At 42.0% G+C, this 20,572-nt stretch overlaps 1 protein-coding gene across 5 annotated transcripts in view; it reads left to right on the top strand.

The window, feature by feature from the left end:
• The first annotated feature begins 17,531 nt into the window (after positions 1–17,531).
• The window catches only part of TSC22D2 (TSC22 domain family member 2), a 51,749-nt gene continuing 48,708 nt past the window's right edge, over positions 17,532–20,572 (top strand). For 2 of the 5 annotated variants that reach the window (XR_009736770.1, XR_009736771.1), the window contains exon 1: positions 17,532–20,535. Coding sequence is in view for 2 of the 5 variants with exons in the window: in XM_061418997.1 (XP_061274981.1) it covers positions 18,593–20,535 (1,943 nt within the window). In the remaining 3 variants the exon portion in view is untranslated. The remainder of the gene's footprint in view (positions 20,536–20,572) is intronic. The other 3 variants (XR_009736772.1, XM_061418997.1, XM_061419006.1) reach the window with 3 other exon arrangements.

Raw genomic sequence — 20,572 nt, 5'->3', positions numbered from 1 at the left:
TCTAATTCCAAGACAGTTACACATACATTCCAGCTAAAGATGCATCTTCATTTTAATTGAAATAGAATGACAGACCAACACCTCCAGTTGTTTTGTTTAAGAATAGAAAAATAAAATTCTTTATCTGGTATCAGAAAAGCTCTACTCCTTAATATAACTGAACAGAAATAAGACATCTAGAGAGCTTTATTCAACCTCAGTATAGGTTCTCAACGCATCAGCCTAATTGACTGGCATACCCGAAAGCCTGTGCTGCTTCTTTCATTTGATAAGGAACTGCCTTCTCCCCACTTCCCTCCCCACTCAAGAACCTCACAACAGCAACCCTTCTCCTTAAATTCATCCGTAACAGATTTAACCACTTTCTCTTGGCCTCTTCCTTCACCATTATGAGATCTCCAAACAAAACAAAAATCCAGAAAGTAGTTTCTCTTCTCAAGTTTGGGAACATCTAATCTGGTGGTTGATAAATTATCAAATGGAGCCATGGCAAGAACATGGACCTGGGGGGCACTCAGATCCAGTTCAAATGTGGCTCTGATTCTAAACCCCTGAGGAAATCCTCAATCTCTCTCAGGCTCAACAGTTTCATCTCCGAACTAGAGGTGATAATGCTTATCCCATAGCGTTGTCGTAGAAATTCCATGAAGACACATTTAAGCATTTACCACACTGCCTGGCACATGCTAAAGACTTATTCTTTTCCATCTCTCTCTGTTCTCACTTTTTCTCCATTTTCAAGGAACCCTGCTAAATATGCAATTGTTGTCACTTGTTATATAATTCTTTCTACTTTTATATATACTGGAATTCTCCATTATAAAAAAGTTTTAAATAAAATAATTTAAAATGATCATTTGAGAATGTTAGCAATGTTTAGTAAATGCTAACAAGTAAATAATTTTTTAGGCCTGTAGTTTTGGGTAATAATATATTTTAAAGAGAATGATAATTTAGAAACTAGAGAATATCATATCATTCAAACTGAGACATAAATATCCAATGTTCTTAAGGGAGTTTTATTCCAATATGTAAACTCTTTGGTAAGGCTATACTCACAGATGAAGTTAACTATTACATATGAAATATTATTCTGATCATGTATATACAGACTGGTTCCAAATAGGAAAAGGAGTATGTCAAGGCTGTATATTGCCACCCTGCTTATTTAACTTATATGCAGAGTACATCATGAGAAACGCTGGGCTGGAGGAAGCACAAGCTGGAATCAAGATTGACTGGAAAAATATCAATAACCTCACATATGCAGAGGACACCACCCTTATGGCAGAAAGTAAAGAGGAGCTCAAAAGCCTCTTGATGAAAGTGAAAGAAGAGACTGAAAAAGTTGGCTTAAAGCTCAACACTCAGAAAACGAAGATCATGGCATCCGGTCCCATCACTTCATGGGAAATAGATGGGGAAACAGTAGAAACAGTGTCAGACTTTATTTTGGGGGGCTCCAAAATCACTGCAGATGGTGACTGCAGCCATGAAATTAAAAGACGCTTACTCCTTGGAAGAAAAGTTATGACCAAACTAGACAGCATATTGAAAAGCAGAGACATTAGTTTGTCAACAAAGGTCCATCTAGTCAAGGCTATGGTTTTTCCAGTGGTCATGTATGGATGTGAGAGTTGGACTATAAAGAGAGCTGAGCGCTGAAGATTTGATGCTTTTGAACTGTGGTGTTGGAGAAGACTCTTGAGAGTCCCTTGGACTGCAGGGAGATCCATCCAGTCCATCCTAAAGGAAATCAGTCCAGGGTGTTCATCGGAAGGACTGATGTTGAAGCCGAAACTCCAATTCTTTGGCCACCTGATGCAAAGAGCTGACTCACTTGAAAAGACCCTGTTGCTGGGAAAGATTGAGGGCAGGAGGAGAAGGGGATGACAGAGGATGAGATGGTTGGATGGCATCACTGACTCAATGGACATGGGTTTGGGTGGACTCCAGCATTTGGTGATGGACAGGGAGGCCTGGAATGCTGCAGTTCATGGGGTTGCAAAGAGTCAGACACAACTGAGCGACTGAACTTAACTGATATATATACATATTTGGAAAATACTATTTTTATCAAAAATATTACCTATTTCTCCTTTCAGTGTACGTAATTCAGAATAATTACAGGATAATTCTGTAATTATCTACAAATAATTTTGTCAGTGCTCAAATTGGGTATCTTTTCAAATAAATGGTTTTTTTTCCATACTTATTTTTAAAATTAATTTATTTATTTGGGTATGCAGGGTCTTAGGTGCAGAACACAGGATCTTTGCTCTTCATTGCAGCATGCAGGATCTAGGTCCCTGACCAGGGATCAAACCCAGGCCCCCTGCAGTGGGAGTGTGGAGTCTTAGTCACTGGACCACCAGGGAAGTCCCTCAAATAAACTGATTTTGTCATCAGCTGTCATATGTATGTAGCCTGAATGTTGATCAATAACTGATGAAATCATATTCAGTTTGATACATTTAAATAAAATTGGTTAGTTCATGGGTCAGAATAAGTATTTGTTTCTGTTTTTGGAAAGTACTATTTTCCACTTAAGAGCCAATATCTTGCCCTTTGTAATAAGAGCTCATGCTTTTTACCTAAGCTATAAAATATAAACATGTTAATCCTTGATTCTGTGTATTTCTTGGGACTAATGTGGTTAAATGCTTAAGGCCAACTCACTTGGTCTCTCTAAATTTTGGTTTCCCAAGTTAGATAAATAATATACTTTCCACTTATAATAGTACCTTTCTTTTAAAGGGTTCATAATGCATTGGACTATACTATTATTAATTCTGGAACATTCCTGTAGACTTAGTTAAGGATATCTATTAAATGCCGCCCATTTGGTAAAAACGGGAAGCATGGCCATAGGCTGAATGACTTGTCCCAAGTCATAGATATATGGTTATAAGGGTGAAATGATATGATACATGGCAAGAGTTTAACAACCATAAAGTGTAAAATGAGTGCAAGGTATGATCAGAGATGTGAACAGTTACACAATTAGTTCTTACAGTTATTGACTGCTATTCTCAATACTCTTTTCCCTTGATTTTCTAGCCAAAACTAAAATAATACTTGCCACCAAAAACCCTCTAAAACGGTAAGGAATACGGAGAAATGGGAAGTATACAAAACTCCTTGGGAATATGGTGCCATGTTATTTTTATGGATATTAATAGTGACCCTGCTATTGAAATAGCCTCCATGATTCATTATCCCCTGGTGGCTCAGACGGTAAAGCAACTGCCTACAATGCGGGAGACCGGGGTTTGATCCCTGGGCGGGGAAGATCCCCTGGAGAAGGGAATGGCAACCCACTCCAGTACTCTTGCCTGGAAAATCCCATGGGAGGAGCCTGGTCCATGGGGTCTCAAAGAGTCAGACACGACCGAACGACTTCACTTCAACTTCATTGAAATAGCCTCCATGATTTATCTACTTTTTTTTTTAAGACTAAAGCAATTCATATACTTCAACTTTTAAAAAAGAACAAAACAATTAAGTTTGGAATTCTGACCAAACTCTAACTTGGGACTTGACTTTCAGTACTTATTCTGAATGTCTCTTGCTGCATCTGCTCCATTTCCTACTTGACTAGAGAGTTACTGAGAAATCTCATAGTGCATTTTCAGTATTTGCTACGTGATGCCCTCTACACAGCTATAGAATATCAGCAAAACTTGTGGATTATTCTCTCTTATTCTCTGAACTGTTTCAGAGTATAATGAACTGCTTCAAAGAGATCTGAAGGCCTCTAATGAAAGGTGTTTAGGACATGCCAAATACCATGGTTGCTATGAAAATTATCAGCCAACTAGAAACATTAGCTATTTTATGCCCAAAACAGTGTTTTAACAATGATTCATTTTTGGTCATTACATGATTATTCTGAGTTCTCATTATGTTAAAACTATATTGGCACCGAGAAAAAGTGTTTTCAAATTTGCCTTCTTTTATGTGATGGTTCCATCTCTCGTGTACCAACCATAAATTCTTTGCCTCTGGGACTGCAAATGCTTCAAGATGTAATGGAAAGTTGGTATCACGTGGCAAGACATTTGTTCCCACTGCAGAGTGAGTCCAGCTCTGAAATTGAAACCCTAATGAGAACAAGTATGTAAATGAGAGCAGCCAAACCAAACATGAAGAAAACAAAGCCCAAGGAGTCTATAAAAAAGATATTTTTTTAGTCTAGGTATTCATTAATGCATAACACTTAGACTTTATGAATTCAAAATAGACTTGTTTTTCCAATGTTTGTTACTATAGTGACATATCTATAAGACCTATATTTTAAAAACTAAATAAGGTCTTTAACCCCTAGAGTGATTCTATTTATTAAATGTTCCTATGTAAAAGAAATGCTATTTAAACTAAACTATTACACAAAATATTTAAAATATTTCAATGTGCCTTGAGTTAAATATGATTAAGAATGACTAACGTCAAAGGAATGTGTATTCTTGATCAAAATTTCAACCTTCTGTTTTCTACAGAATACTACAGAATTCTCAAGGACTTCTACATATGATCCAATATATATAGCTTGCATATTTTCTGAAATTTCTGTAAAAATTAAAATTGCTTCAATAAAAATCTTTATCTAATTTAAATATTTTTTCTTTTAAAGATACATGTTACTGCAGTGAATTTCCCACTGTTCATGATTTTAGGCATATTGTTTTATTTTCATAATACTGAATGAAAATGTAGGATGTTATAAAAATGGAAAATTCATTTTTTTATACACTATCTATTGAGAATCTAATATGTGCCAGGCTCTATTATAGATCTTGGAAATATAAGAATGAACAAGACAGGTTAAAAAGACTTTGCCCTCTCCCTTTTTAATTTTAGTGTGGGAAGATAGACAATAAATAAAAGAATAACATATTAGAAGGTAATAAGTACAATAGAGAAAAAGCAGGAAATAGGGATGGATGTGGGAGGAGCTTATGGTTTTAAATAGTCAGGGTAGTCACACTGAAAAGGTGATGTTTGAGCAAAGATTTGAAGAAGGTGAAGGAATTAGTCGTGCAAATATCTCAGAGAAGGAGCAGAAGGTACAGTAAGTGCAAAAGTCCTGATTCAGAAGGGTACCTTGAGGGAATCAGCCAATAACTAGCATATTCAAGTGTTCCCAAAGCTAAAGCACCCTTTAATGGATCATAGCCTTGTCTGAGCAAAGTGGCTCATGGAATTTAATAAAGTTATGAGCCATGCCATGCAGGGCCACACAGGACAGACAGGTCATAGTGAAGAGTTCTGACAAAATGTGGTCCACTGGAGGAGGGAATGGCAATCCACTCCAGTATTCTTGCCTGGAGAACACCATGAACAGTATGAAGAGGCAAAACATATGACATTGGAAGAGAAGTCCCCCAGGTCAGAAGGTGTCCAATATGCTACTGGCGAACAGCAGAGGGCAGTTACTGATAGCTCCAGAAAGAATGAATCGTATGGGCCAAAGCAGAAATGACGCTCGGTTGTGGGTGTGTCTGGTGGTAAAAAAGCAGAGAGACAGTGGAGGACAAAGGAACCTGGTGTGCTGCAGTCCACGGGATTGCAATGAGTCAGATACGACTTAGCAACTGAACAACAACACAAAAGCTAAAGCAAAAATGTTTTGTGGATCCATGTATATGTTGGCCGTTGCACGCAAAACCAAGGCTCCAATCTTGTTTTTTGGAAGTCTAGATTTATAAAATCTTAAAACCAAAAAGTCATCAAAACCATTCAACCATCAAAACTCTCATTCAACCTGATTATTTTACAGATAAAGAATATGAGACCCAAAGAGGTGATGACCTGTGCAAGGACACATAGCTAGACAGAAAGATAGCTGCAGTGCATACGATAACAAAGGTGTCCTGACACACCCGTTGTATTCAGCTTTACTTCTCGAATTTTAAATATTTTTCCATTCATGTCCTTTTAATTCCTTTTTGAATTCCTTTTTTATCTCGTAAGTTTGTTCTTTAAAATGTTTCTGCATTAATTTAATTCATCTGAAAAAGCACTAATCATTCCAACTATTATCTTCTGATGGCATTCAAATATATAGTGCTTATGACGGGCACTTTGTCTTTGGACAGCAATTATGAAGTGCCATCTAACACAAAAGTAAAATTGTAGTCTCATATCTTCTTATGACCTTTATGAAGTCTCTTTTGGTTTAGGTAGTGTGTGTGAATACATTTTAAAAATATGATACTAATACATTAGGTGAAAATTTTATGTGATCATTGCAGAAAATTTGGAAACTGTTTTTAAAAATTAAACAAAAAAGCCTATAATCTTATCACCCAGAGACAGTCACCAAGTGCAGATATATTTTCCCCCAAATTGTTATCCTATGTGTACATGTAATTTTATCCCAAAGATGAGATACAATTTTGTTTAATGTTTTTTAACTTGATTATTTTACCATCATTTTTTAAATATCAAATAATGCCAAATGTTCATCTTTAAATGTTTTTACGTCTCCTGCATTGGTAGACAGGTTATTAATCACCAGCTCCAGAAAACAACAAAATTCTGTAAAGCAATTATCCGTCAATTAAAAAATAAATAAATATTTTAAATGGTTTTGATTTTTGGAAATAAAAGTAAACCAAACGTAAAATTCATTACTAGGGTAGGCTAAAGAGTCTGGGTGACTTTTTTCCACTAATAACACAGTGTTATTGTAGAGTAATTTGATCAATATGCAAGCTGGTTTTCGAAAAGGCAGAGGAACCAGAGATCAAATTGCCAACATCCGCTGGATCATGGAAAAAGCAAGAGAGTTCCAGAAAAAAACGTCTACTTCTGTTTTATTGACTATGCCAAAGCCTTTGACTGTGTGGATCACAATAAACTACGGAAAATTCTGAAAGAGATGGGAATACCAGACCACCTGACCTGACTCTTGAGAAACCTGTATGCAGGTCAGGAAGCAACAATTAGAACTGGACAGGGAACAACAGACTGGTTCCAAATAGGAAAAGGAGTATGTCAAGGCTGTATATTGTCACCCTGCTTATTTAACCTCTACGCAGAGTACATCATGAGAAACGCTGGGCTAGAGGAAGCCCAAGCTGGAATCAAGATTGCCGGGAGAAATATCAATAACCTCAGATATGCAGATGACACCACCCTTATGGCAGAAAGAACTAAAGAGCCTCCTGACAAAAGTGAAAGAAGAGAGTGAAAAAGTTGGCTTAAAGCTCAACATTCAGAAAACTAAGATCGTGGCATCTGGTCCCATCACTTCATGGCAAATAGATGGGGAAACAGTGGAAACAGTGGCTGACTTTATTTTTTTCGGCTCCAAAATCACTGCAGATGGTGATTGCAGCCATGAAATTAAAAGACACTTACTCCTTGGAAGGAAAATTATGACCAACCTAGACCGCTTATTAAAAAGCAGAGACATTACTTCGCCAACAACAGTCCATCTAGTCAAGGCTATGGTTTTTCCAGTGGTCATGTATGGATGTGAGAGCTGCACTGTGAAGAAAGCTGAGCACCAAAGAATTGATGCTTTTGAACTGTGGTGCTGGAGAAGACTCTTGAGAGTCCCTTGGACTGCAAGGAGATCCAACGAGTCCATTCTAAAGGAGATCAGCCCTGGGTGTTCATTAGAAGCACTGATGCTAAAGCTGAAACTCCAATACTTTGGCCACCTCATGTGAAGAGTTGCCTCATTGGAAAAGACTCTGATGCTGGGAGAGATTGGGGGCAGGAGGAGAAGGGGACGACAGAGGATGAGATGGCTGGATGGCATCACCAACTCTATGGACATGAGTTTGAGTGAACTCTGGGAGTTGGTGATGGACAGGGAGGCCTGGCATGCTACGATTCATGGGGTCGCAAAGAGTTGGACACGGCTGAGCGACTGGACTGAACTGATGGTAAGAACTGGAGCGTCCCAGGTGACGTTAGTGGTAGAGAACCCCCCTGCCAACAACACAGGAGATATAAGAGATGGGGGTGGGGTTAGCGGTGGGTTGGATCCCTGGACAGGAAGATCCCGTAGAAGAGGGCATGGCAACCCACTCCAGTATTCTTGCCTGGAGAATCCCATGGACAGAGAAGAGCCTGGAGGGCTACAGTTCATAACGTCGCAAAGAGTCAGACAAAACTGAAGCGATTTAGCACGCATGCATGCATAGTAAGGGGCTTCCCTTGTGGGTCAGCTCGTAAAGAATCAGTCTACGATGAGGAAGACCTGGGTTGGGAAGATCCCCTGGAGAAGGGAAAGGTTTACCTACTCCAGTATTCTGGCCTGGAGAATTCCATGGATTGTATAGTCCATGAGGTCGCAAAGAGTCGACACGACTGTGTAACTTTTCACATGCATGTAAGAATTAATTTAACCTTCTTACACAAAGGACTGGAATCAGGAGAAGACAAAGGAAGGGGTGAAGAAAGTGGCTAGGCCAGTTGTGGCCACTAATACACCAGAGTGAAACCTCTTTAAAGAATGCTATCTTAGTGTTCTCTTGCTAACAAAGAAATAGCCCATGAAACCAAGTAAAACTCCCGAAAGGGAAATTAGATAGTAATCTCGTAAAGAAAGTAAACCCAGCAATACCAAAATGTATGGCCTTGCCTCCTACCTCTTCCAGAACGGTTCCTCCTCTGTGGCTCTTTTACGACTCACTGAATGCTTCAAAGTGTCCCTAGATTTATCTATGGATATTTTTATCTCATTGGAAAAATGAGGCTCACTTCTGAGCCTCCCTAAAATTAGCTCTACTTGTTAGAAGTTCTTCTTGTCAGGGGGTTCTATCACACTCATCTAATGTTGCATTTAAGCAAAATGCAACTTTTTTCACCATTGTTTACAGGTTTCTTTTTCTTTATATGTGGCATTTTACATTCTTCTTGAGTAATCAAAATTACTGCAATTAAGTTAGTTAGGGTCTCATTGAGAAAAAGATTTATGAGTATTGATTTTGATTTAATCATTCATTTTGATTTTGATTTAACCTTTCATTTTGATATAAAGTTATTAAATCTCTATATAAGAACTGTCACATAGATTGTTAGATATTTCTACCACTTTGGTATGACACAATATGATAGCCCTATAAACTTGTCTTTGACTACATAATGAGAAGCTTAGCTTTGTCTAAACATAATACACAACATATTCTAAACTATGAGAGATTAAGAAAACAAAAAGGTTTCTTTTTAAATGTAAATCAGGTTACGTTAATCCTCTGCTTATAACCCTCCCGTGGCTTTCCATTATATTTAAAATAAAATACAAGTTTTTTTGCTTGGCCCCTGCTCCCTGCAGATGCTTCCAGCTCCCTCTCCACCACACACTGGTTTCCACCTCAGGGTCATTGTCTGCACCTGTCTCTCCTCCTTAAATGCTGGCTATTGACAATGAGCTTGCCCTTAACTCAAAAATGTCTTTCCATAGGCCCACCTGCCACACACCTAAGGTACCCTGCCTCCCATCTCCCATGATTGTTTTCTTTCTTCTTAACTCTTGTAAATATTTGAAATTACAACTTTTTTTTTTTTTTTTTGCTTTTCAGTGTCTGTTTCCCTATTAAAACATAAGACCTTTAGAACAAGGGACTTTCCTTTTCTAGTCTAATTCATAAGTGTTTTCCCAAGTCTAGAGAAGAGGCCAGCATATAGTGGGGCTTCTAAATATTTTTTGAATGAAGAAACAAATAGATATTTAAAGCTGTTTATTCAGGGATTTCCCTGGTGGTCCAAGGGTTAAGACTTCACCTTCCAATGCAGGGGGTGCAGGTTTCATCCCTGCTCAGGGAACTAAGATCCTACATGCCTAACAGCCATAAAAACCAAAACATAAGACAGAAGCAATGTTGCAACAAATTCACTGAAGGCTTTAAAAGATGGTCCACGTTAAAAAAAAAAATCTTTAAAGATGTTTGTTCAAAATATAAGGCTAATGTTACCAAGAGATTTTTTTCTTTCATCAAAACATAATATTTCCGATGAAAACGAAGTAAGCTGTAGTCAAGTTTTGATTTATGTTATTCACCTTTGTCTCTCTCTCTATAACATTCAGTAGTACCCTTAGCAATACACTTAGATGTTGTTAGATTATTCAATAATGCCAATAAAAATAAACAATAAGAATACAAAAAAAAAAGCACAACTATTTAAGCATAGTAATTAAGCTGAAAGAAATTCAGTGGAGAATACTTGGATAATGTGAATGAATCATTACCACACAATTCCTCTTTCTTGGAAATATGCATTTTTGTGGAAAAGGTTGATTATCTTTTCTTTCAAGGGTAGAACTGCTGTATTGACAGAGTATCTATACAGCAAGTAAGAATGAAATTTTTATAAACAAAAAAATCTAGAATTAGATCAGTCAGTGAATGAACGTATGCAATATGCAAAAAAAGAAAAATTAGTATCAAAATCAAAAAAGACAGGCTGAAGATGGAGAAAATACCCTAAATGTTTGAAGATGAAAATATATTTGTAACTGGTCAATTTAGTTTAAAAATAGGTAAGTACCACAAAATGGATGCCACAATAATCACAATATGGTTATTCATTAGGGATTTGATGGCCATAACTGGAATGACCTTTCGGTTAGCATTTCACCTTAATTTTGCACTTTTCCCCTATTTCCCTTCTTTTCCAAAGATCCTAGGGAACAGATGGAAAGAGCAGTATTAATTTGCAGAGAAGCAGCTTGTTTCATGGACATTTTAAGTAACATACAAATCCTTGTACAAACATGGATCATGAGTTGAGCTTTTAATGAGAATGAATGCTGTCAGATTTGGATTTCAAGTATTCTAAAGTTAAATGCTAAAAGTGTTTTGTTCCCAATGACTAAAGAACTAGTTAGTTTTGAATTAAAACATAACTTCAAATACAAAGTAGTCAAGATTCCAGCTGTGCCTTTCAACTTTTTGTTCCTTTAAATTAAAAGTAGTCCCATCACCCAGGTTAGAATGACCATCAGATTATTAGCCAACCACACTTCAGTTCAGTTGCTTAGTCGTGTCCAACTCTTTGCGACCCTATGAACCACAGCATGCCAGTCCTCCCTGTCCATCACCAACTGCCAGAGTCTACCCAAAACCATGTCCATTGAGTCGGTGATGCCATCTAACCATCTCATCCTCTGTTGTCCCCTTCTCCTCCTGCCCTCAATCTTTCCCAGCATCAGGGTCATTTCCAACAAGTCAGCTCTTCATATCAGGTGGCCAAAGTATTGGAGTTTCAGCTTCAACGTCAGTCCTACCAATGAACACCCAGGACTCATCTGCTTTAGGATGGACTGGTTGGCTCTCCTTGCAGTCCAAGGGACTCTCAAGAGTCTTCTCCAACACCACAGTTCAAAAGCATCAATTCTTCGGCGCTCAGCTTTCTTTATAGTCCAACTCTCACATCCATACATGACCGCTGGAAACACTTAGACCATCCTTTACGTCCAAATAACATGTATATAAATTTCTACTCAAACATATTTAAAAAAAACTTTGTAAGATGATAATATTAACATACACAGGGAACTATAATCCAGAAGTCTAGAAACTGACAATGTCTTTCAATGTTCTTTTGTGAGTGCAAAGTCATAACTTAAAGTTATAGGTATATCATCACTTGAAATGATACATAATCACAACTGTGCGTATACCAACTTCATATACAAAGGACAGAATAGACAGTGATGATTCACATACCAAAGGATATGCTGTTAAATGTTTGTAAATAAATAGCTCATCTCTGACAGAATACGTCTTCTTCCTAAAATCATGTACACCTCATAACTTTGTTTTTAATTAACAAATTGTATTGAAAATTTTACTACCAATAGCATCACATTCCCAAAGATGCCAAAGATATTATCTTCCCAAAGATGCCAAAACAGTGCTACATGTATTATCTTTTTCCATCCATTCTTTCTCTGGGGTTGGAAGTTTAACACCCCTTTACCACAATGTTGTTTCTTTTTAGTAACAGGAAAACTGAGGGATTAATAAAGACTTGTCAGTGATCACAAAACAAAGTGATAGCAAAACTGGAGATGTAGATTAATTTTATTCCAAGTGGTAACATAATGTTTAAAAAAAATGGTGGGGGGGATATAGTCATTAATAGATTTTCTTATTTAAGCTAGATTTCAAAACCACAGAATTAATGTTTTGGATTCTAAATTAAGTTCCATAATAAAAGAAAGTAGGCTTTAATAGGATATTTATTATTTAGTTCAAGATGCACCCTTTTCTTTCATCAAATTGCTATATTTTGCCTGAACGTCAAAGATCTTTGGGACTCAAGGAAATCTTCAATATTAAAAAAGGACATCATTGTTTGCTAGTATATCACTTTAGAAGAGTATCTAATAGAACTTTTCTTAAATGTGAAAATTTTACATACTTTGTTCTCAAAGTTTGTACATCTCAATTATATTTTTCTTTATAAAAGTATTCATGGAATTTCACTAGCCTTAGTCCTTTTCTGTTACACTTCTTTCCCTTTTGGAAAATAGTATAAAATGGCTTCACTGTAAGGGGTTATTAATAAGACATTATTCCATAAATGAGACCAAAGGTAAATCATAGTAATAAATGAAGTACTTATTATTTAGACAACTGATATTTACTTCTAACAAATGCTCTTGGAACCTGAAAATTAGTCCTCCACTTTGTGTTTTTCTAACAATTTAGTGATAAAATTATAGAAAATAGGGACTTCCCTGGCAGTGCAGTAGTTAAGACTCCGTGCTTCCACTGTAGGAGGTGCAGGTTTGATCCCTAGTCAGGGAACTAAGGTATCACATGCTGCATGGTGCAGTCAAGAAAAAAAAAAAAAAAACTTTTTTAGTATAGAAAATAAATACAAGTTATTTCTAAATTCCAGAAAAATTTCTTTGCTGGAATAAAAACCATCCAATTCCTAATTCACACAAGATAATGCTCAATAAATGTCACTGTCTGACTGGTAGTATTAATTCTAAAGAGTTACTTCTCTTTACCTAGGCAATTGCTTCATTTTTACTGAAAGTATAGCTTTCTTTTCTCTATCCCAGAGTGTTTAGATTATATACTATTACTATTTTAAATATCATATTCATTCATTGAGAAAAAAAAAAAGTCAGGTTTTCTTGAGTATCTCTGGTTTACATCCCAGGATCTTGTGACTATAAAATAGTTTTCCATCTGGGAATCAATGCTTTCAAATTGTAGTGCTGGAGAAGACCCTTGAGAGTACCTTGGATTGGAAGGAGATCAAATCAGTCAATCCTAAAGGAAATCAACTCTGAATATTCATTGGAAGCATTCATGCTGAAGCTGAAACTCCAATACTTTGGCCACCTGATGTGAAGAGCCAATTCACTGGAAAAGACCCTGATGCTAGGAAAGACTGAAGGCAGGAGAAGAAGGGGATGACAGAGGATGAGATGGTTGGATGGCATCACTGATTCATTGGACATGAGTTTGAGCAAACTTGGGGAAACAGTGAAGGACAGGGAATCTTGGCATGCTGCAGTCCATGGGATCCCAAGGAGTCAGACATGACTTAGTGAGTGAACAACAAATTGATAAGGGTAGATGATAACCTAGTAAAATTTGGGGGCATGATGCTCTCACGTGATGAAAAGATCTTTCTGCCATAATTGTTTTGTGTTTTGTTTTGTTTTTTCCCAATCAGTGGAAATATTCCTTAGTTTCTAAGTCATTTTTCCCCCTAAATTATGTCAGATTAAGTCTTTGAGGGAAGAATCAAGCACAGGACAGTCAAGTTGGAAGTGCTAGAGCAGTAACCAAGGAGTCCCACAGTTTCCACCTGCAGTTTCTGGGTCAGGCAAGAAACAAGGATAGTTGCCTTAATACAGCCAGCCTTGAGTTTTGGTACTCCAGGGAGCTTTCCAGTTCCAGTGAGTTATACTACCAAGTTACTTATTATGAACTTTATACACACACACACACACACACACACACGTTGTTGTTTCTTCACTAAGTCGTGTCTGACTCTTTTGCAATCCAATGGACTGTAGCCCACCAGGCTCCTCTGTCCATGGGATTTCCCAAGCAAGAATACTAGATTGGTTTGCCATTTTCTTCTCCAGGGGATCTTCCCAAGCCAGGGATTGAACCCATGTGTCCTTCATTGGCAGGAAGATTCTTTACCACTGAGCCACTCAGGAAGCACCCCCCACCCCAACACACACATACATACTTGAATGTATATCCTGCTTTTAGTTACATGTTGGCTTTTAATTTTTTGTGGGCCAACCAGAAATTACATAGCTTTTTGTAGTTTCATCACAGTTATATGATTTTTTTGTTTGATATAAAATTTCAAACTTATTTACATAAAGCAAAGTTCTTATCATTTCTTAATAGAAATTTTATGCAATGAATTCCTTACATTTTTAAATAGAAAATGTATAAAAGAAGCTAGGGCCTTAAAAGCTTTTGAAAACTTACTTTCAAGATAACTATATTATTAGTTTAAACACACACAAATCCTTCAACAGATAAATAAAAATTCTAACTTTATAAATCTTATTTTTTGCTAAGATGCCTTTAACATCTTTAACTCTATCCTTACTAGAAGTATAGCCCATTACTGATGTCTTCTAAGTTACCTTTGTCATCACTTTCATTTCATAATATATCCTTTAAGGAGAAATAGTCTTATGGATTACTTAACATCTTAAATGTTTCCTTTAAATATAAGAGTAGCATAACAAGTAATCGAGAAATTGATGTGGGATTCCCCTGATGGTCCAGTGGTTAAGAATCCACCTTCCAATGCAGGGTACATGGGTTCAATCCCTGGTCCAGGAACTAAGAGTCTACATACCATGGGGCAACCAAGTCCAAGCACCACAACTAAGGCCTGACACAGCCAAATAAATAGTGGATCACAATAGACTGTGGAAAATTCTGAAGGAGATGGGAATACCAGACCACCTGACCTGCCTCTTGAGAAATCTGTATGCAGGTCAGGAAGCAACAGTTACAACTGGACATGGAACAACAGACTGGGTCCAAGTACGTCAAGGCTGTTAATTGTCACTCTGCTTATTTAACTTCTATGCAGAGTACATCATGAGAAATGCTGGGCTGGATGAAGCACAAGCTGGAATCAAGATTGCCAGGAGAAATATCAATAACCTCAGATATGCAGATGACACCACCCTTATGGCAGAAAGTGAAGAAGAACTAAAGAGCCTCTTGATGAAAGTGAAAGAGGAGAGTAAAAAAGTTGGCTTAAAGCTCAACATTCAGAAAACTAAGATCATGGCATCTGGTCCCATCACTTCATGGGAAATAGATGGAGAAACAGTGGAAACAGTGGCAGACCTTATTTTGGGGGGCTCCAAAATCACTGTAGATGGTGACTGAAGCCATGAAATTAAAAGACGCTTACTCCTTGGAAGGAAAGTTATGACCAACCTAGATAGCATATTAAAAAGCAGAGACATTACTTTGCCAACAAAGGTCCGTCTAGTCAAGGCTATGGTTTTTCCAGTGGTCATGTATGGATGTGAGAGTTGGACTATAAAGAAAGCTGAGCATAGAAGAATTGATGCTTTTGAACTGTGGTGTTGGAGAAGACTCTTGAGAGTCCCTTGGACTGCAAGGAGATCCAACCAGTCCATCCTAGAGGAGATCAGTCCTGAGTGTTCATTGGAAGGACTGATGTTGAAGCTGAAAATCCAATACTTTGGCCACCTGATGTGAAGAGCTGACTCATTTGAAAAAACCCTGAGGCTGGGAAAGACTGAAGGCGAGAGGAGAAGGGGACGACAGAGGATGAGATAGTGGGATGGCATCACCAACTCAATGGCCATGAGTCTGAATAAGCTCTGGGAGTTGGTGATGGACAGGGAGGCCTGGCATGCTGCAGTCCATGGGGTTGCAAAGGGTTGGACATGACTGAGTGACTGAACTGAAGTGACATATATGTATATATGAAGTTGATGTAATAATATAATGTAATTGGACAAGCAGGCATAAAATATTTACTTTTCCAAAAGCTGCCCACATAATATCACCCATTGATCATCACTTTTAACAATCTAGTAAATCAATCCAAAATGAAGTTTTTATAAACTCATATTTGATGTAACCAGTTGATCTAACTTATTGATGGAAAACTGTCTCTAACAATTACTTAAATTACAGATTTAGTAATGAAACATTCCATTAGCTATTTTTGCCACAATAGCAGCATTATGTTACCCTTGGTTCCTTTACTCTCTCCCGCCCCCTTAAGAAGCAGGGATTTTATTATGTGGTCTTATTTCAAATCCTGACCTCAGTCATTTGGTTTGGAATACATAATTTCTCCTAAAGTTTAATGACATAGACATATCCTCGTATATTATTTTCAACTAATGACCTAAAAAGTTCTCTGAAATTTTAAATTATCAAAAGATCCTTTGGGATAAAAAATATTTCTATTCTTCAAAGATTAGAGAACTGAATACAATAATTACCTTGATTTATGTCAGTCATGATATGATTGCTAAAGCTGTAATAGATATTAAACTTTGAATTCCATCAAGACACTTTAGATTTTACCTAAACGATGTGTCAAAGAGCCACCTTCCTCTTTTTTTAAAAACTACTTAAAAGAACGACGTTACCATTTTCTTTTGCCAGAGAGTAACTAAATGATGGTAAATTCTCCAGTACTTGCATAGCTGCTTTCTGGACAGGAAAGAGTGCTTTCTAACTTGCTCTGATTGTTCATGGCCCAATCCAAGCCATCTAACACTCTGGCTCTAACTAAGAGTTTCAGAATAAACAGAAGAAAGAACAACTATTTAACGCAGTAGGTTCTACATTTATGGAGCCCATAAGCTGATTTCATGCTGAAAGTAAAAACAGTCTCAAGATGTTTAAACGAACTCTTCGATGCTGGAATCACAACAAACTCAGGAAAATTAGGAATATATTGGTAACCTCTAATCTTTTTTTAAACTGACCTCATCCTGGGCAAGTAACCATCTCCTGATGCCATTGTTGGAGACTAAAATTTCTGGCTGAAAGATCCTTTTTCTGACTCAATCTGGCTTGCTATTCTTGGTTAATCGTCCTCATTTCTCTCAATATTTCACTCTTCTGACTATAGTGGATAAAATTCATTTTCAGGAAAGGCTTTTTATAAGTGATTCGGTTCCTCCAGCCGTCTCCCTCTTTATCCTAGCTAAATCCCCCAACCTCCATTCCTATCGCCTTCTTTCACTAAGATTTTGCTAAACATTAGACACAGCAAGCACATGACCTCCAGTTTCCAATGTCTCCGAATAAACCGATATAAAAACCTTCAGTTGGCGCGGCTGTAAGTTTTCCTAGAGTTGGAATTTAAGAGTCTTTAGTTCTTCAACTCTTAAAGACGTACAGGGCAAAATTTAAATTTAAAAAATTTTTTAAATTAAAAAAAAAAAACCGCTCCCCGTTTTAACCTTTAGCCCCGCCCACTACCCCCCAGCCTCCACGCGAAACTCTGCAGGAAACCGGAGGGGGCGGGGCGGTGACGTCACGACGCCGGTGCGTCACGGAACGGCGGCGGCTGCGGCGCTGGCGGTGGCTGCGGCAGCGGCGGCATTTTAGTCGGCAGCGGCGGCGGCAGCGGGGCTGCTGCTCCTCCCAGCATCCCTGGCGCGGCCATTTCAGCCCCATCTTGGCCGAGGGGAGGGAGCTGCAGCCGCCGCTTCAGCAGTTTGAATTTCAGTTTCTACACGGCCTGCGAACCGGGCGCACCGAGGAAGAGTGGAAGAAGCTACCGCAGCTACCTCACACAGCCGGCGCGCCGTCGCTTGCCGGCCTGCCGGCCGCCGCCCCTCACTCTCTCAGGAGCCGCGAGGGGAAGGCCGAGACCGCCGCCACCGCCCGCCCGCGGGGGTGGCTCCCCCTGTATAGGGGAGGACCGAGCCGGCTTTCCCCTCCCCCGGAGCAGGTTTCCGCCTGAGACAGTCGACATGTCCCTGGGACTGAGCTCCGGCTAGAGCCGGGGAGGGAGGGCCGCCCGCCCGCGCCGAAGCTCCGCCACCCGCCCGCAGCTCCTGGCTGAATCAGGAATCCCTGGCTCCGGACTCGCCACTCCTGCTTCCCTCGGCGTCCGAGAGCCCGGAGCTGACGCCGGCACAGGTTCGAAGAGCCGGAGCGGGGCAGCACCGCCCCTCACGCCGCCGCCGCCGCCTCCCCTTCGCCCTCCCACTCCCACCCCCAGCCTAGGCCTGCTGACCGCGCGGAGCTGGATTGACCACGGCGGCCCGAAGACGCGAGGAGGAAGCAGCCGACCCGCCCCTGGGATAGTGCTCTCGCCGCCACGGGGGGGATTGAATTGAGGCGCCGCGACTGCGGGAGGCGAGAAGGAAGGAGGAGCCGCCGCACGAGTGAGACGGGGGCAGAGCCGTAGAGACCGACTCGGATAAGGAAACGGGAGGAGGATGTCTCACGGAGCGGCCGGCGCCCGGATCAGCCCGTGACTCTTAGAGCGGCGGGCCTCAGACCCCAGCACGGACGCGGACTTTGTCTTTGGGGGCCAGTGTTCTGCCCTTCCTGGTTTCTGGCAAGATCGCGGAGGAGCCGGGTGCCTCTCTGCCCTTCCAGCCTTCCTCACCATGTCCAAGATGCCGGCCAAGAAGAAGAGCTGCTTCCAGATCACCAGTGTCACTACGGCCCAGGTGGCTACTAGCATCACCGAGGACACCGAGAGCCTGGACGACCCGGATGAGTCACGCACGGAGGACGTTTCTTCCGAGATATTCGACGTTTCTCGGGCCACGGATTACGGCCCCGAGGAGGTCTGCGAGCGCAGCTCCTCCGAAGAGACGCTCAACAATGTTGGGGATGCGGAGACTCCCGGAACCGTCTCCCCCAACCTCCTCCTGGATGGACAGCTGGCGGCCGCTACAGCCGCTCCGGCGAACGGAGGAGGAGCCATTTCGGCCCGGAGCGTGGCCGGGGTGCTGGCCAGCACCCTGTCGCCGGCCGCCACCTCAGTCCCCTCCTCGGGGGCTCCCGGCGCCCCCCCGCTCACAGGGCCGTCCGCCACGCCAGGAACTGCCGCCTCATCACAGCCCCCCACCATTTGTAGTTCGCGTTTTCGCGTGATCAAGCTGGACCATGGCAGCGGGGAGCCTTATAGACGCGGCCGATGGACGTGTATGGAATACTATGAGCGGGATTCCGATAGCAGCGTCCTGACCCGGTCCGGGGATTGCATTAGGCACAGCAATACTTTTGACCAGACTGCGGAGCGAGACAGCGGCCTGGGCGCCACCGGAGGGTCGGTGGTGGTGGTGGTGGCCTCCGTGCCGGGCGCGCATGGGCCTGACTCGGGAACTGACAGCTCCTTGACTGCTGTGTCACAGCTACCCCAGTCGGAGAAAATGAGCCAACCCGCCCCGGCCCCGCCGCAGAGTTTTGGCGTTGGGCAGCCGCAGCCGCCGCCGCCGCCCGTAGGTGGGGCTGTGGCTCCAAGCTCGGCTTCGTTGCCGCTGTTCCCGGGAGCCGCGGCCGGGCCGCCGCAGAGGTTGGCAGCCCCGCCGCCCAGCCAGGCCCAGGGCGCCGGGCCCCCGGGGCCCAACGGACAGGGCCTGCCGCTGACGAATGTAACCCTGGCGCAGCCCGGCCTTGCCGTGGGCGCTGCCACCGCGCCCCCGCCCCAGCAGTTCGCGTATTCTCAGCCTCAGATGCCGCCGGGCCATCTGCTGCCCGTCCCGCCCGCCGCCCAGAGTGAGTACCTGCAGCCGCACGTGGCCGGCCTGCAGCCGCCCAGCCCGGCGCAGCCCTCTTCCGCGGGCGCAGCAGCGGGTCTCGCCGCGGTCGCCGGTCTCCCCGCGGGCACCGGCCAGAACGCCGCCTCCACTGGCGCGCAGGTGATGGGTGCGCCCTCCTTGCCCGGAGAAGCGGTGGCCCCTGGGCCGGGCCCCGCGACCGGAGGACCGGCCGCGCCGGGTCAGCAGGCCGGAGTGCCCGCGGCTGCCGTGGGAGGCACGGCGCCGTCGGGCCTGGTTCCCGCCGGGGTCGGGCAGCCGCAGGCCGCGCCTCCGCCGCAGATGAGTGGCAGCGGCGCGCCGTCGGTCGTGCCCAGCGGCCCTCTCGCCGTGGTGCCCGGAGTTGCCAACGTGCCTGCAGCCGCGCCCGCTCCCAGCGTGCCTAGTGTGTCGACGACTTCTGTTACTATGCCAAATGTTCCCGCGCCCCTGGGCCAGGCGCCGCAGCTTTGCAGCCAGCCTCCGGTCAGCAGGAGCGGCAGCAGCATCCAGCACGTGGGGCTGCCCTTAGTGCCCGGCACAGCCAGTGCCCCGACGAGTCTACCGCAGTCTGACCTGAGCCAGTTTCAGACTCAGACCCAGCCTTTAGTCGGGCAAGTTGACGATACTAGAAGAAAATCAGAACCCCTACCTCAACCACCACTTTCTCTCATTGCTGAAAATAAGCCTGTTGTGAAGCCTCCTGTTGCAGATGCCCTGGCAAACCCCCTTCAGTTAACACCCATGAACAGTCTCGCCACCTCTGTATTCAGCATAGCTATTCCTGTTGATGGTGATGAAGACAGGTATGGAAATCTTATTTGAAATATTTGATGGGAATGC

This window comes from Bos javanicus, chromosome 1, assembly GCF_032452875.1.
Source record: "Bos javanicus breed banteng chromosome 1, ARS-OSU_banteng_1.0, whole genome shotgun sequence".
NCBI classification, from domain to species: domain Eukaryota; kingdom Metazoa; phylum Chordata; class Mammalia; order Artiodactyla; family Bovidae; genus Bos; species Bos javanicus.
The sequence above is the reverse complement of the archived record's forward strand: the minus strand, read 5'-3'. Positions and strand labels throughout refer to the sequence as shown.